This window comes from Neodiprion lecontei, chromosome 4 (genome assembly GCF_021901455.1).
Source record: "Neodiprion lecontei isolate iyNeoLeco1 chromosome 4, iyNeoLeco1.1, whole genome shotgun sequence".
NCBI classification, from domain to species: Eukaryota; Metazoa; Arthropoda; class Insecta; order Hymenoptera; family Diprionidae; genus Neodiprion; species Neodiprion lecontei.
In genome coordinates, this window is record NC_060263.1 from 23,715,641 (window position 1) to 23,733,290 (window position 17,650).

General features: G+C 35.3%; 2 protein-coding genes across 7 annotated transcripts; both read right to left on the bottom strand.

Annotated features, from left to right (window-relative positions):
* Nucleotides 1–3,021: 3,021 nt before the first annotated feature.
* On the bottom strand, nt 3,022–8,439 carry LOC107221891 (thiamine transporter 2). Of its 6 annotated transcripts, none has more exons than XM_046738926.1 (7): nt 8,315–8,439; nt 7,695–8,245; nt 5,449–5,833; nt 4,940–5,353; nt 4,599–4,791; nt 4,331–4,472; nt 3,022–4,183 (listed from the first exon to the last, which is right to left on the bottom strand). In XM_046738926.1, the coding sequence occupies exons 2-7, from the start codon at nt 7,815–7,817 to the stop codon at nt 4,046–4,048; spliced, it is 1,395 nt and encodes a 464-aa protein (XP_046594882.1). In that variant the 5' UTR covers nt 7,818–8,245; nt 8,315–8,439; the 3' UTR covers nt 3,022–4,045. The 6 variants fall into 6 exon arrangements, with proteins under 6 accessions (XP_046594882.1, XP_046594881.1, XP_046594883.1 ...); XM_046738925.1 differs by having other exon boundaries at nt 7,695–8,018; nt 8,121–8,402; XM_046738927.1 differs by having other exon boundaries at nt 7,695–7,991; nt 8,070–8,402.
* A 2,662-nt stretch (nt 8,440–11,101) lies between these two features.
* LOC107221881 (calmodulin) lies at nt 11,102–16,900 on the bottom strand. Its single transcript, XM_015661042.2, has 4 exons — nt 16,600–16,900; nt 12,712–12,886; nt 12,334–12,576; nt 11,102–11,771 (listed from the first exon to the last, which is right to left on the bottom strand). Exons 1-4 carry the CDS (start codon nt 16,600–16,602, stop codon nt 11,743–11,745), a joined length of 450 nt encoding a protein of 149 aa, XP_015516528.1. The 5' UTR covers nt 16,603–16,900; the 3' UTR covers nt 11,102–11,742.
* Nucleotides 16,901–17,650: the final 750 nt, after the last annotated feature.

Sequence of the window (17,650 nt, forward strand, 5' to 3'; positions counted from 1 at the left end):
AAAAAAAAACTGAATTGTTGTAATTGTTTACATTTTAGAGCGAAAATCGGAAGGATTATCAAGGCAAGTTCAGACTTGCTCGAGTACATTTCAACGTAGTTTATGAAATAACTGAGTGTATCGTCATGAATAAGAAATCACCCACACGAGTTACTTTGATTAATTAACTAGGGGACTTTTTTACAGAAAATTTTATGAGCTGTGCACCGAAAAAAAAGTATACCTGAATCATGTATGATATGCCTTTTTTACAGCGACTTTTGTGCTTCAAATAATGTGGCATTACTCTCACTCAAAAAATTATAGCTGATTGGAAGAGATCGATTTTAGATCCCTTACGGTACATTCCATCTATTGAACGTTCGTACAGAATCCACGGCTCTATAAAAGGTCCATATCCATAGTGTATCTCTAACAGACATCTACCGAAATCCATAATATTTTCGGTTAGATTAAAGCCGGTGATGAATGTCCATGCACATAAGTGGAAGTACCATATCCAACCACAAGGCGGCGAATGGTCGCTCTGCTCTCTCGCCATAAAAGAGAGCTACCAATTATATAAACCCCTAGCAATTCAGAGCGTACGTTTAGTCCAAATTTCTTCCGGTATTGGCATGTTCGGGTAACGACGGTTTTGGCAACGGCATCATTATGATAAGTTCCGTACGAAAATATACAATAGCGTTGAGTATCGAACAAAAAAAATTAAATTGATATTCAGATAGAATTTACAACTCTACGTGTGCTCACGAGATGTTTTCGGGTAATCCGGCTGCTGTTTCGCGCTACAGCAAGCTTAAGCTAATCCGACACTATGTTGATGTTTTTTTGGGAACTAAACAAAAGTGACGACGATAGATAATCTACGATATATATTTATTATAATTTTAACATTCATGTTGATAAACAACTGAATAATTAAAACTGGATCTACTTTCAATTCAAAAATTTTCACGTCATGTGGCTGATCGACAGGAGAGAGGATCATAAAATAAAAATAAATTGAGTATTGGGTGCATTATACGGTTACGATAATAACATTTAAAATATTCTATGCATCATCAATACATTAATCCGAAAATACGATAATTTATTCTCAAATACGATAAAATTACGTCTCTGATGTGATAGGCGCCATCTTTAACCTTGCTGACACTGGCCGTCCTTACCGTGTCGGATTTTATCCCATCGTGTTATTAGTGTTTAATCAGTGGATCCTAAGATCAGTGATATTACAGTGGTACCACTAAAATATAACTAAGTTTTTTTTAAATAAAAAATTTCCGCGTTATTTAATTCCAATAGATTTCAAATGTGATGTTAGTTATAAGTATGACTTTAAAATTCAGTGTAATTTCAGAGGAGTAAGATACCTTTTCGACTTCAGTGTTACTTAATGGCGGGGTCGAAAAATTTTATTCCAGTGATTTTTCGGTGGAACTTTGGTATGCTTTTAATGCAATTACAGCGAAAATACAGTATAAAAATTCTTAACTACACCGTGAAATCCAAGTGCAATCGAAGTGGAATCTAAGTGTAACTTCAGTTCAATTCCAGTGGGACGGAAGCCGGCAGGGTATGTGTTTAGTCTATATTGCTTAGGCCTTAAATTGGACTTTTTATCCGGGCCGAAACATATGATAATTTCAAATATTTTTGATGATAGTAAATAGAAGTAGATGATATAAAAATAACGTCAATGAAAACTATTAATCTCTTCCCCACAAAAGCTATGGTATCTCCAATGAAAATACAGTACAACCTCTCAATAGTGTTACTTCCAACAGGGTCGCTTCCCCCACTATCATATCACACTCCAGCGTTTTCCGCAATCTCTCTCACAGTTCCGCTGGTGAAAAATATATATACTTACTTCAGTGATTCGGCAGTATGTACGGTATGTACGTAAATGGCACAAAAAGGGACGAAAGTTACACTTTTTGGCAAAGCCAATTCTCGAGAATGAGCGTTCGTAGTCAGAGTGGGGGGAACCGAGATTCTGAGAAATGTGTATTCTCCTCACAGTCCGTGAACGGCTCTATTGAGAGGTTGCACTGGACATGTGGATATCTAGTAGAACTCTACATTTAATAAATCTATAACATCTTATAAGATCGAGGTGCACGTGAATAATGGATAAAAAGGACGTCCATTGGAGGACAAAACTTTCTCTCCATACAAATCCATGAGATCTCTAATGGAAATCTGTGTGGATATCTAGTAGAGTTCTACTAGATGTATAACAAGCGGACATTTGAATCTCTAATAGAGCTCTAATATACTTCATTTCGGTTGAAATGGATGTCTGATAAAGGTATTGCATATCCGTCATGGATGTCCGTGGCACATCCATTAGAGATAAACTTTCCATGTGGGATATTATGCGCAATCGAGTTGTCTCGCAAAATTACGTCGATATAGCGTTCAAATAAATTAATTTTAGCATTTTTCAAAATTCAGTGCAAATGGGCTGAAAATCCGAAACACCTTCTTTTTTTTGCGACTTTTGGAGCCAAAAAGTTGTCGTCTCAGAATCGATTTGGAGAACCCTTTTTCCACTAAGCAGACCCGTTAGGGATGCAAAAAAGACATCTGGTAGATCGTCAAATTATCAGCTGAGAAAATAATACGAAATATTTTCTTCTTAATCTCTTGATCCAATGTTCACAGCGACTTGAGACCACGCGTAGTCCATTTCTCACGCAAAATTACCTCGGAATACGGTCTAAGTTAATTGATTCTACCGTTTCATAAAATCTGCCAAATATTGGTTGAAAAAATTCGAAAGGTTTAACCTTCCTTTCTTGCAATTTATGAAGCCCAAAACTTATTCGTCCCAATATCTATGCCTAGATACCCTTTCCCATGACTAATCGAATTACTTTGCGAATACCGGATTTTCGTACGAAGAAGGGGGGAAAATTTTATGAGATTCTTGGAAATTCTTGTAATACATATGCAAACGTATCAAGTTTACATTTTCGTCGAAGGGGGAGAAGAAATAATTACATTCTCATATAAAATGTTAAAATGTATATTCTACAAAATTTTCCAAAAACAAAAAAAGACTAATTACTAATTCTTATTGTAAGAAAACGCACTGCGCCTATTGTCGTACAGTAACTTGCTACTTTCTCTATTTAAAAGTGAGGCAATACTGTCTTCTGCACAATTCGCATGTGACCAAATATGTGAATAAGTCAAGTGCCAGAAAAAGTAAACGATTTCAAATGGCCACTGTCACTTATTCTATTTACAATTTTTTTTCCCTGTATTTTTTACATTTCAGACATGTAGTTATATGTATATATGAATAAATCTCTATCTTACATTTATATAAAAACGATATTGCACAAGATGCACGTATTCAGCGTGGAATAAATTGGTTATTAACTTTGAACTTTTAAAGAAAAACATATCTTATAGAAATAAATAATCAGATAGTTCGCTTTTTTGCCAAATCGTCAAACAAGATTTTCCGACCAATCGAAGCTCCAGTTCTCGTTATCTCGAACTTGATGCTATCCAAAACCATACATACACATGAGGTGAAAACTACGTTGTTGGGTTTTTCGCGTTGAGGAATTTATAATACTCATGAAATGGAAGAGTGGGAATACGGGACTCTAGTTGGTCCAGGAAATAGTGTTCTGTGATTTGACTATTTGCGTAAATAAAATTTCGGGACTTTAATATTACTTCTACGGCCATTTTTGAGATACCTTGAGTCTGTCAAAGTGGAGTAACGATAAATATATAAGCTATACAAATTTCACCGACATAAATATGACTTATTTTTCCCCAATTAAAAATCATGAAGGGTACCTTAAAATATTTTCCAACTAACGCACTAGAAACCTTAAATATTACTATGATTTTTTTCTATGCTATACTTTCGATTCTTCGACAGAATGTAATATGATTTTTTAGTCATTTTGTCTCACTTGCTCGTGATTGACGTTGTATATATTAATCACAATTCACGAATGAATGCTAATTTGTACCATTGTGTCATAATATCTATCACCAGTACAATATGCTATTAGGAAGAATCACTAGTCTCACCAGGTTGCCATAGTAAAAAACGTTTACCATTTTTACACCGTACAACTGTCGTAAATACTGCTATCATAAAAAATACTACACCCAGAGTAATAAAAAAACCACCGTAGACGAGATACTGTAACAGATAAGTGAGTCATATTATATTATGTGCAATGACAATTTTATTAGGAATAAGGAATATTTGTGACTATATACCATCAGCATAAAGTGATTCAAATGTCCTTATCAAGTTGCAACAAATGTAAATTAAAGATTCCCTTACCTGTGCCCTAATGGGTAAAGCAAGAACATTCTTGCCAGTGACAACGAATGTGAGCAGACTTTGCAAAAGCAATGCTATCAACGTATTTACCCCAAATATCAACCCATAGCTGTCCTCTGACAAATTTTTAGCAACTTCCGAGCTAAAACATAGGGATTTGAAAAATAATTAAATATTGTTCATCCACATTTTAGAAATTGTGCTGTACTAGATTACTAGGAAATTGTGTGTGCGGAGTACGTTTTCGTTGGAAAAAAGAAACACTCACCTTGCGATAGTGATCATTGCCTGGTACAATAATCCAAAGATAACATAGATTGTATATGAAAGCCATATATTGTACGTTTGAGATGCGACGATTAGTGAAGAACCTTGCAACAATGCAAATATCGACAATGTTGCCTCTCCTATTGCAGGCCAGTTTAGTCTCAACTTTCCCACACCAAATGCTGTTAGTGCACCTGTTAGAATGAAATTTGTGATATTCAAAAAAATTTCAAGCCTGTGTGTATACTTTCTAAAAACTGTACCACATGTACGTAGTATTAAAGTTTAGTTCAAGGCTTCAATGACAGTAATTTTTCTAACTGAAATTAAGTATTCTCTTACCCAAGATTGTATAAACTGCCTCAACACCGGCATTATAGACACTATCTTCTCCTTCCAATGAATCTTGCCACAGCAACTGTACATAGTTAATTACTTGGGTGTAGCCGCATGTAGCAAATGACCACCATATGGACCATTTAAGTACATAAAAATTTGAATATGCCGCTAAGAAATCATTCCAAAGAAAGTAATATGCATTTTTAACTTTGGTAGTTAGGCTGGAATTTTTATTAAGGGCCTCAAACTGCAGATTTTGCTGAGAATGAGACCGCTTGCCTTTAGCATGTTCAACTCTCGAAACTTCATTTTCAAAGGCTGAGGATTCATTGGAAACAGCATCCATTGGCCGATGAAAATAAATAGATTGGCTCACAGACGGCAAAAATAATGCCCATATCGTTGCAAGTATTAGTGCTGAAACAAATGATGTATTTCAACATATCATATCTCTGATAATACAATATATCAATCAAATTTATTGAAGAATACCAATAAGACTACCAACTTACCTGATAATGTGAGGTAATTGAGCTGATGGTAGTTCAGGACATTAAGAGATACAGTTAACTGTGATGCCACACTTGCAGTAAACCTTCCTAGCAAAATTGCTGTTCTTGTGTAACTGGTAACTTCTTGATAGTGCAGCTTGCTGACCTTTGCATATATGTATGTGAAATATGCCACCTCTGACGCAAGGAAAAGACCAATCAAAAATTGAACAATTTCCATTTCCCATATACTTTGGGCTAAAATTAGTGTGATGTATGTACAGCTTCCAGTGATGCCACATAGTATGATAACAGGTTTGTAACGGACCAAATCTGTTACCAAAAATACAGCAACTAATGTTGCCATGTAGGAATATGTACCAACTGGATATATTTCTTGGGTAACCTGGAAAGAACCCACCTCTGAAAAATTTCATCTACAATTTGGTACAACGTTTTTTCAACATTCAGACATTTGGAAAACAAAATTGAGATAATTTAAAAATTCCAACCAAAATATCCAAATTTTTACAATTGTCTGTTCCAATGCTATTCATATAAAAATAATAATGTGTGTTTCATCCACTTAATTTTAAGGAAAAGATCCGAAGCTTCCATATTTCCCTTTCAAACGTCTTTTACGTTATACAGTTATACGGAACAGATAAAAAAATAAAGATCTTTCGCAAAATAAAAGTTCTTTATTCAAACAAATAAGAATAGATTTTTGCGAAATCAATCTGAATTTATACAAACATTTAACATAGGTATATAACCTCCATGGTCATATTTATGTTTGGTGATATATGGCTAAGAATTTTTTTTATACCTTATACTCACAAGCAGATCATATCACACCGTTTAGTTACAGGTCACTTGTACTATTCTAATAAGCGAAGAAGTGAGTGCCTCGTATCATGATGAACTTTGATACAGGATGTGATGATAAAATTTTGATGGTCGCAACACAGCTATCAAATTTCAATTATGCGGGTAGTTCTTCGTAAAATTAAACGATTGCCTACAAACTTTCCAGTATTGGTCGGAAGTGTCATATAGATAGTGCTTGATAACAATAATAGTTTTTTGTGGAACAGTTTTGTAACAGAGAAAATATTTTTTAGCTGTGATACGCTATATTTTAGAATTACTAATTTTTTTCCCGCTATTTGGCGCAATGACATGATTTTTGGGTTAAAACACAATTAAATATTCATTGGATTCTTTAGAGCCTTTATGTTTCAATTTATTGAAATAATTGGAAATTAACATGAACTTTGAGGATACATGTATTTAAGTATCTTAGGACTCAGTTTATCCTAATTTTCTATTCAAACAAATGATTGCATGACTAAATGATAGAGGATAGTAGAATGGCAGAATTATCTGCGAATAAGAAAGAATACTAGATTATGAGGAAAGTAGGTAAGATATATGTCTATTGAATTTTTATTGTCATTATGGTTGCGCATATTAACAAAAATGAATTTGAACACAATACATTACAGAAACATAATTTAGGAACATAGCACAGGAATTCAATTTGAAGAAATTGCCACATTTCGGTCAACATTTTCTGCTTTTACAGAGACACGTGCAATGATCTCTGAGGTTCATTCTTATACACTGAAGACATGAATGAACTACGTACTTTTAACAAGGAAAGTATATCTTTTATCTACTACAGACTAATTCATCAATGTCAGGTGCAAACAGTTTCTACTGTTAGTCATGCATTAATCAATTCTGAATGCCTTTTTCTGACAGGTAACTCTGCTGAACTAAATTGATAAGATTAGTTTGGGCTAAGAAGTAATTTAGAGGTGTCAATAAACTTATCCTAGAAGCAAAAACAAAATGCAAAAAACTATTTTAACAAGGTACTAAAAAAAAAAAGGAACCGCAAGCTATGTAACACATTTATGTAACTACTGATAAAATAAATTCTTTGACCGAATTAAAATTGCAGTATATAACAAACTGACGGTGTATATGCAATTTTTATAGAACTTTTATGTTTAGTTGCAATTAATGAGAATATCAAAGGCTGCTGTTGATAAAAGTAAAAACGAATGAACTGCAACGAATGTCTGCAACGTGAGTTAGGCCAATGGTATCAAATAAAAGCTGATATAAGCAAAACGTGTCGAGGGTAGCTATCGAATATGTTACTTGATAATGCAAATCTGATTTATTTTAATTCACAAGGTGAACATAATGTCATGAGAAGAAAATATAAGTTGGTTGCAATAAAAATAAGTGCTTGCCTGCGTTTCGGTGAAATTTTTCCATGGTCCGGTTAGATATTCAGTTACAAACGGTTCCGACGGTCTGAATTCCTTCAAAAATCCAAACACGCACAGAAGTAACGATATTTTCTTCCAAGTCATTGTTATGCCTTGTTTTCTGTCATTTCAATTTTAAACGTAATTTTCTCCAGCCGTGACCGTCCGACGAGCCTGACCTTCACTTCACGCCTCGCGTCGTATGCGCTAGTACAAACGTGGCTGGCCCTTCGCGCATTCTTATACCATGTATACCTGTCACATCTCGAATCGCCACATCTGCACCAATGTTCGCCACAACGGTTGCTATTTAGAAGTAATAAAAGCATTTTCTGATAACAGCAAAATCATACGCACAGATAATTACAGAGATCGTGGTGGTCGAAAGAACTAAAATAATCGAAATACCGCGAGCACATCATCCTCCAAACTACGACCCCGGTTCGCCACCTGAGATATGCCATTTTGGTCCCGTTTAGTGGCGGTAATCTTATAGTTGCGTTCCGGAACTAGCTGGTAGTGCTAAAAACTCCCTACGACAGATGCAGAGAGTCACGAACTTGGCTGCGCAAAAGAGATAAATAAAATTGCTGACAGCATACTCGTCGGACAGAGAGAAACCTCATCGGAAGGCACCTTCCACTTTCCGTGATGGGTCTACGGCTGTCGTGTGTATTTGTCTAGACCATTTATTGTCGGTATGTCAATCAACTGTGGGTGCGTTCCGAAATTAGTTGGTAGCGCTAAAAACTCCCTAGGACAGAGGCAGACCTACTCACGAACTCGGCAACGCAAGAGATAAAAGATTGTCGACAGCATTGGGTGATATCGGAACGTATCGGAACGCAATGCGACAGATCACCTCACCTGGTGAATTTTTCTGGTAGACAAATTCCTGTGAGCTTGGTGCTTTTTCTCTTCCTCTAGAATTCTCTATCCGCGGTCTCGCTGTCTCTGTACAAACTTGCGATAGATGAATTTTCAAAGCACCAAAGCGTTTGATTTCAACAGTTTTTATACGGTCATATTTCACATTTACTTCACACCAAGTCCATCATATCATAGATAATGAGGATTTAGAATAACAAGAAAAATCCTTAAGTTGACGAAAATTTTGAAGAAATACAATTTTGAACATAAAAGCTGGGCTTACGTTCCGTATCATTGTGATAATTTTTGATGAAATCGACGAACCTGCGTCATTCTAGGCAGTTAAATCGTTATATACAATGCGTATGAAATCAAACTATTTAGGGGTTCCCTGGTTGATTTCGACGTATCGTATATATCTCCAAAGATCGAAGTCCACCCCTATTCCATATGCAAGTCTGAACAAAAACAGTCTATACATTTTCATTTGACGCAGAAATAAAGAAATGCCACGGATTCTTCGAAATCGCAATAACAGATTAGTACGTTATCTTTGCACATTCAAAAATTTTCAAGTTAGATTACGCAGGTACTAAGCTTGTTGAGATGCCGACTATTTTACGATTAACAGTGAAACATGATTAGCATTTTTTCTGCTTCGAAATAGCTATGATCAGCATTTAACTAATCAAAGGTAAAATAAAATCACTAGAAAAAAGTTGACTTACAAGCTTGTACCTATACAAGTCTTGTTGAATTCGGCTGGGAGGAAAAAAACGGAAAAAGTGCATACCGAATGCAGATTCCTTGAAAAAACGGGGCAACTGATAATAACGGTCAAGTGATATCAATAATGTCAGAAACGTCAATGAAACGAATAATAGATATATACCACTTGTTCATGTGTATGTTAGTCAATTAATAAGATCTTATAGGTAAAATTTTGAAAGTTTGTCTGAGTTTTTTCTGATATCAATAAATCGATTCATAGTCTGCTTTTGAACGATTGACTGCAATCTGTCGTAGATTGATAATTTGGACCACAGTTGTGGATTCACAGTTGGCACTTAGATATATAGGCCTCATGTGCACTTCTTAATGTGTTTTTACTTAATTAATTCATTTCTTGCCACTTTCAGGTACCAAAATGCGTGATCAATTAATCAGTTTTCTAACTATAGCTATTCGTGATTGCTCATGGATACATTTTTTTTTAACCTGACATATTTTTTGTGAAACCCATAGTCTATGTTATTCCCAAGAATGTAAGGAAGACGTGGGTTCAAATTCTCTCTGAGAACACAGCGGGTCCATCTGTTTCTAGTTTTTCACATAGAATGCCTTTTTTACAGTACATAATTCTGCTATAAATGCATCTAAACAATGGTTTGAATATACTAACAGTGGATGTTAATAAGTTTTTCTCACACGTACATTTTAAAGTATATCAATCTGCAATAATGGCATCAATGCTTCTTATTTGTAATAAAACCTGGACGCCATTCTAAATACTGTACAAATTATACTATACAGTGATACGCCTGGCGTCTGGATATACATTTTCATGACTCAGCAAGCCATGTCATAATTGATCAATGCGTGATGGAGATTGATTGAAACACAATACGGTTATTCGTCTATTATTTTAGATCTTTCTTCGTAAAGGATTATCAAGATAAAAAAAAAAAAAGTGGTAGCTACAGTTTTCAAAGGATGCAAGGAATTCCAAAAGGAAATGACAATTTTGTGACCTAAAAATGAGGATACATTTATTTTGTCTTTTATAATCAATGCAACCTAGGTCACCAAATACATTATTAAATAAAGACTGTGGAGGAATTTTAATTTAATATATAATATATATTACATGTATTATGACTGATCCGATGGTCTTATATCGGCGTTGGTTAAGTAACATTAAGACGTGTGATGGCTCCAGCCAACCAGTCTGTTTTGCACCATTAACCGTGCAATAGTCAAACTAGTGCCAGAAAGTGCACCGATCGATAGTTCGAAAAGTGGTGCTGATGTTGTGCAGTGCAGTCCTCATTTTGAGGAGAAGTGTGTCGTGTTCGTTTGTTTGTCTACAAACATGTCAAATGTTGGTCATGTCAGGTTTAATCGAGTGAGGGCGTTATTCATACAGTCCGGGATGAGAAGGAATGTTAACAGGGTCAGTCAGACACGATCCCTGTGTGTCCCCACTTCCTTTTACTTTACGTGGTGATCATTATGGTATTAAAAATTAAATAAATATAAATATATATATTTATTTATGTACATATGTATGCATATACACATATGCATATATAAATAATATATCTTTATATTTGTTTTTGTTTGTTTTGTTGTTTTTTTTTTTTTTTGAAAAAATCAAGCATTAATTAATATTTCGTTTGTTGGTTATCTTTTCTTGTTTTTGTTATGTTACGTTACGTTTTCTCACATATTAATGTATAAATTAAAAGTATAAACCAATACTATTTTAAATTACTATTAACCTATTGATGGGTTGATACATTCCTCTGTCACATTGAGCCGAGTATCATGCCACGAAGTATTATTTAACACGGACATTTTTTGTAATTTTTTTTTTTTACATATCAGAATGTGATTCCGTTATAGGAGTTATAATTTATAATACTACGATACATAAATTCCAGATAATGTTCAAATAATGTTCCTTTTTTCTTCTCTCTTTTTAACTTTTTTCCCATTAAACACGGACATGTAGAATTAAAACAAGATACGAAGGGTAGTTTCAGAGTTATTATTAATTCAAACACAATACTTGAATATATTTCTTAAAAAATTACACAAACTTTGAACAAAATTTGATGATTATCGCAAATGTTCTATAGTACTTTACTTATTACTTGTAAATTACATCAAACTTTATTCAAAGGTCTACTCCAACTTTTCATGATACTGTTAAATATTTCCAATTCACGATGTATTAAGACTGGAAAGCAGAAATGCAGTTTCAATATTTATACTTTAAGATTTTGTTGCCGACGATGAAGATGGTTGGTATTAATTATCTTTATTACTTATTATTATAGTATTATGTTAAGTGTTGATGATAGCTTTATATTCTGGTATTCACTTCATTATCAACACCACTCCTAGTTGTGAATTATTCCCAAACATGCGTTTGCATTCACTTTGATGTCATCATTGTGACGAATTCTGTAAAACATAAAAAAACAAAGAACAGAAATAAATACGTATATTTAATTACAAACTTTCGCATTATTTCACGCAAGTTAATTGAGTCATTAAACAATCAAAATGTAGATAAACTACAGGAAGTTGTCTATCTAAATTCTAGTGCAATATTAACACTCATAAATAATTATATTTGATCGTGCTTGAATGTTTGTAGAAGATATTTGACGAACATGTCAAGCAATTCCACGTGTAGTATTACACTTTCATTCACGAAATAATTGTGGACACAGCATATCAAAGGTTAGATAAATATTAGCAAAGCTACTCTTATAACGCATGTGGGTTCTGTGGTAGAAAAGAAGAACACTGAATGAATTACATTTGTCTCTGCCAGAACGGTCTTTTCAAATGTCTTATATCCAGACAAGTGGATCATTAAACATTAATGTCTGAACCATTTCAAAATTTGGACGAAAAGATAGATTATCTCATGTATTTTCTAAGTTCGGTAATTTTCACGACATAAACCTGAGGTGAAACCAAAAACAAGCGGAAAGAAAATAGTTTGAAGACTATTTACCTTCGTAATTGACTTGCCCGTCACCGTCGATGTCAGCTTCTCTTATCATCTCATCAACTTCTTCATCTGTTAACTTTTCACCAAGATTTGTCATCACATGTCTCAACTCGGCGGCTGAGATAAAACCGTTACCATCCTTATCGAATACCCTAAACGCCTCTCTGATCTCTTCCTCGCTGTCAGTGTCCTTCATCTTACGTGCCATCATCGTTAAGAATTCGGGGAAATCGATGGTTCCATTTCCTGAAATGATTTTCAAAGATGTAAAAAATAAAATAAGAATGAAGAATCTGGATTTTTATTGGACATGATATACACGGGGAATTATAAATGGAAATGAACAAAAAATCAATTCAATTAGCACTGAATAATACACACCATCAGCATCTACTTCATTGATCATGTCTTGCAATTCTGCTTCCGTTGGGTTTTGACCAAGTGATCGCATTACTGTACCCAATTCCTTGGTTGTTATCGTGCCATCGCCATCCTTGTCGAAGAGGGAAAACGCCTCTTTGAATTCTGCAATTTGCTCCTCTGTGAGTTGGTCAGCCTGTGTATAAAAGTTTTAATGTTTTTACATTCAATACATAGAGCCATGTCATAACATTTCTTTAAATTAAAGGGTGATTTAAGGGAATATATGATGCGGGAATACCTGACCATTTTAATGTGACCGTGACCTTTATCATTTCCAATTTCATTTTCCTGTTACTATGTTGTAGCTCGTATCATGGTCTTTGTAATAAAAAAAAAACCGTGTGCCCTTAATTGGTAACGGGCCTGTATTTAGTTTGGGAGATAAGAACAAATTCGAATAAAATAGAAAAAGGACTATAGTAGATCACAACAGGATTTGAACACAAACTGCAAAATTTCCATGTTGGAGATTTTTCTTCTGGCGACTTTTTTTTGCCCTTCCAACTTTTTGTTTGAAAGGGAACAAAATGAATCTGCTCATATCACCAAAATTAAATACATGCCCATCTTTCTTCAACACAGGCTGCAAAGTTAAGTCTCTCATGAAGAATTCACGGTGTAAATTTCAATAATATGAATTCCAAACTCACAATACTTTGGCCTTCAATTTTGCAAAATGTAAATCTATCACATCATTATTAGGTGAATGCAGAACTTGCAATAAAGAAAGAACCAATGGGAACGAATAGATCTCGATATTCCATAGAAAAAATGTCATTACTGAAATCATTTGTGAAACATCAAATGATTCTATGTTTGTTTGAAAAAAATGTCTGTTACAACTATTTAGATTTCCTAGTTCAAGTAGCATCTGCTCTGGTTCCGAGTCAGAGAGTTGATTATTCCAAAGTCCGGACATTAGTATCATTATGCTTCAAAAACTTAATCAGAGTCGTGATAAAATTGATTTATCAAAGAATTCTTTCAGTAAATGTCATTCGTTACAGATATTCGCTTTTGCAATGAGTTGCCATTAGAATCGTGATCTGATGCATGGAAATTGAGTCTTGGGATGTTTTGTCCTTACCACTAATCATTGCAATAAAATTTTATAGATATGAAATAACATTTATATGACCTCATAAATACAGGGCAATAATTGTGCTTTAAATACGGTACAAGTGTAAGTAAGAACTTATCAATATAATGCTGAAAAAAAAAAAAAAATAAAAACCGGGCATATGTTTATTACTACCTCAGTTGGACTCAGGTCTAAGAATATCACAATGTGCAAGAAGAAAATTAGAAGAATTCTGCATAAAATTTAATCCTACAATTTCTGAGTAAATGAAATGTATCTTCTGAGTCACTGTACACCACTAATGACGTTGCAGGCTATAAGTTTATAATAAATTCATGTGGGAGTTTTGATGCAGTTGTACATAAAAATCAAGAATTATACGTATTATACGTATGGACGAGAGTTCTCTACATTTATGTGAACTGTTTTAATATGCAAAATACTTCTTGACCACATCCGATATAAACTCAGTGACCAATAAATGACCATAACAATAACTTACAATTAGTTTCATTCATGCATATTGCAGTTTGCTAGATCAGCAGCATTAAAAATCGCTAAAATGAAAATGTCTAAGATAAATATCTTTGATCGCAGACACGTTTCAATAGTATTCCTGGTAATCACTGGTAGTATTACAACAGTCACGCCTCAAAGATAAAATAAATATGTCAGACTGTTATTTATTGATTAATCGCATTAGGCTCAACTGATTGAAGGATAGATTTTATAAATTATCAGATAAACCAAATAGTAGTCCCAAAAATTGCCAAGTGTCAGTGATAATGATTTAAACCAGATTTTGATAAGCAAATTTTTACACTATCCAGCAGCATGCAATAACCTGGTTAAATAAAATACTGCTACCAGTGAACAATTTTGTTTTTTGTTTTTTTTTTTCGACCTTTCACATTCAGCAATAAACACGCTTTCTATAGCAGTTGGTACAGCCTGTGCCAGAACCTAAGCAATCAATTAGATCATCGCTTTAGACGTATTTTATAATTCATTTTAATTAATAAGTATAAGTTAATATTAAAGTAAAGAAAGTTATTTTCACCACCAAGCAAGTAAAGCCCGAAAATTTATCTTCTTAATCTGATTTTAAGAAACATATGCGTCTATGTTATTTTCTTGTTAACGATTTTTAGTCTTATCTGTACTTTGCCCAATGTATTTTAAATGAAACTATCACATCAAGTGAAGGCAAAAAAAAAAAAAAATCAATAAACGCGTCGGAGAAAATCGGACAAAATCTTTGTACGAATACACATGTATAAATTATATTTATAGACGTACCATATCGCGATCTTGTTAAAACCTTTCGGCTTAGGGTATTCGGTGATAACGAAATGAAAAAAATAACCTCACTACTCTTCACAAATCGAAGGTTCGAACGGTTCTGCCGTTTGCGGCAAAACGCTGCAGGTGAACCGAACAACGTCGCACAGTGGCAGGTTCGCGAATTCTCGGGGTGGCGCCGGCCAACGGGTCGAGGGTTGGGAGGGGAGGGGTTAGAGGGGGTGGGGGAGGGGCAGGAAGGAGAAGAGGTGGCAGCCAGGGACCAGGAAGCAGCGAGAAGGGGGTTGGGGGGAGGGAGGAGAGGGACAGAAGCACGGCGGGACCGGAGGGAGAAAGAGAGACAGAAGAGGACATGACAGAGCTGTACTGAGCAACTACGAAAATCAATAGCGGGTGTATAAGGCCGCCATAAAGGCTGCCATACTATTTACCGGCCTTTATATGGAGCATCGTGCGCAAGCTTGTATTCATTTATTTGTTTATTTAATCGTTTACTCCGATGATCGTAGAATCCAGTGAACATGGAAATATGAATGATGTTCTATTTACAGGTATATTATGCACGAGTGAGCACGAATAGGTGGAAATTTTGTGACTAACATAATTTCCGCTTACACGTGGGTAACGTATGTGTATAAATATAGGCTTCTCGATAAATGATACGAAATGAGAAAACGGAATTCGAAGAAATTTAGGACGGTAGAGATCAGATTAATGAAACAGTGTTCCCGGTGGTAGATTGTTAGAACCATGATACAAGTATCTCACCGTAGAATTGCGTCGATCGTCTAGAGCGGTAATAATTGTTATGATGTAATATATTGATGGTTATACGACTGAAAATTATCGTTTGGGCATCGGAATACGTGCATGTTGTAAAGCAACGTAACAGAACGTCGAGCAGGTAAATGAAAAATGGAGAAAAAGAATAGCGGGATTTAAAATTGGCATGATTCTTGCGAGGTAGGCGGAATTTTTTCCGGCATTCACAATTGCCGATGACGAGAGCACCTCGAGTCGCGACCCGGTAAGAACTGTCAACTGGTGAACCTTTAACGGTACAACGCCTTCATCAACACCAGAGTCCGGTGACAAATTGATTCTTTACAGTGTCTAGTAGATTGATCAGATCTACCGATATTTTGATAGACCACAAGTTACGTCGGATTCATTTCAATTAGAATGAGATTAATTATTAACGATAATTCTGTAGCTATATATTTATGTGTATATACATATGTGTATATATAAAATCGAGGCAAGCCTAGCGTACGATATAACGGAATAAAACGCAGTACATAATTCGGCTAGAATGTCGAATAGAGACAGATCTCGAGCAGCGAGCAATCGGCCGGATTCCATTACTATGTTGCGGGTAAAATCTGTGAAAGTTGTCGAAATTTCGATATTCCAATGATTGCGAATAGGTAAATGATATTGAATACGATTAATCGACAACTCACCATTGCAGATTCTCCTAGATATTACCGGCACACTACACAAACTCCACTACGAACCAGCGCCGCTGACACGAAATACACTTCGGACAATAATGGAAGAGAGGGTCTCTCAGTCGTCCAGGCAATACTGTGTTACTACGCCACGATAGCGATGTCGCACATAACTGTGAATAAAACTTGCGCGGTGTTTGAAAAAGTTTTTATAAATTAAATGAAAAAACTATAAAACACAGGAATAATAATTTATCATACATTTATTCACCGATGAACCATATATATCGAGGTCTGAGTTCGGATTAAGTTTCAGCCGCGCATGTGAGTAGGCTTTATAAGCGCTGGGTGCGGTCTTGTTTACAAGACTTCCTTGTCGACTCGTCTAACGTCCAAACTAAGCTCAATTCTGATTGGCTGCTACGCACCTGCAATGCGTCAACCACTAGAGCCTGTACAGTTTGCGAACGGGTCAGAGTGGTGCTGGCAGGGCTAGCTGGCTCTGGGGTTGCAGCGTGCGCTGCCGGGCTGCCTGCGTCCCTACATTTTCATCCCTCCTATCCTCCTGCGTCCTTCGTTCCTTCATTCCTCTCGGCCCTTTTCATCCTTCTGTTATATTTACGTACCCCGCCGGCATCTCGCCACCACCAACGCTGCCGCATATTATGCATTCAAATGTATACGATGTATAATTATTGTAAAATCCTCGCAGCTGAGAATTTTTAAACAATTTCTAAGTTGAATTTCATTCTTATTAGCCTGCAAGCCGTCTCGACAATAGAAAGTAAAGTTTTTCAAATGAGAATTAAAATTTTTCTTCATTATTTTGCATTCCATATTATCGCTTTATTTTTACCTGTTACAGTATGCGAATTTTTAGGTGCGAAAATATTTAGGTTGAAAGCGAGGAAATTTTGTTGCATAAAACGACGTAAATTCCTAATATGCAATATAATGGTTTGGGGTGAAATTTTCTTTGCGTCTATCGAGACGCGTTCAAACCGCATACCCAGTGCGCATTGGCTATGCGCAGGCGGGCGCGCAATGCGACACAGGACATAAT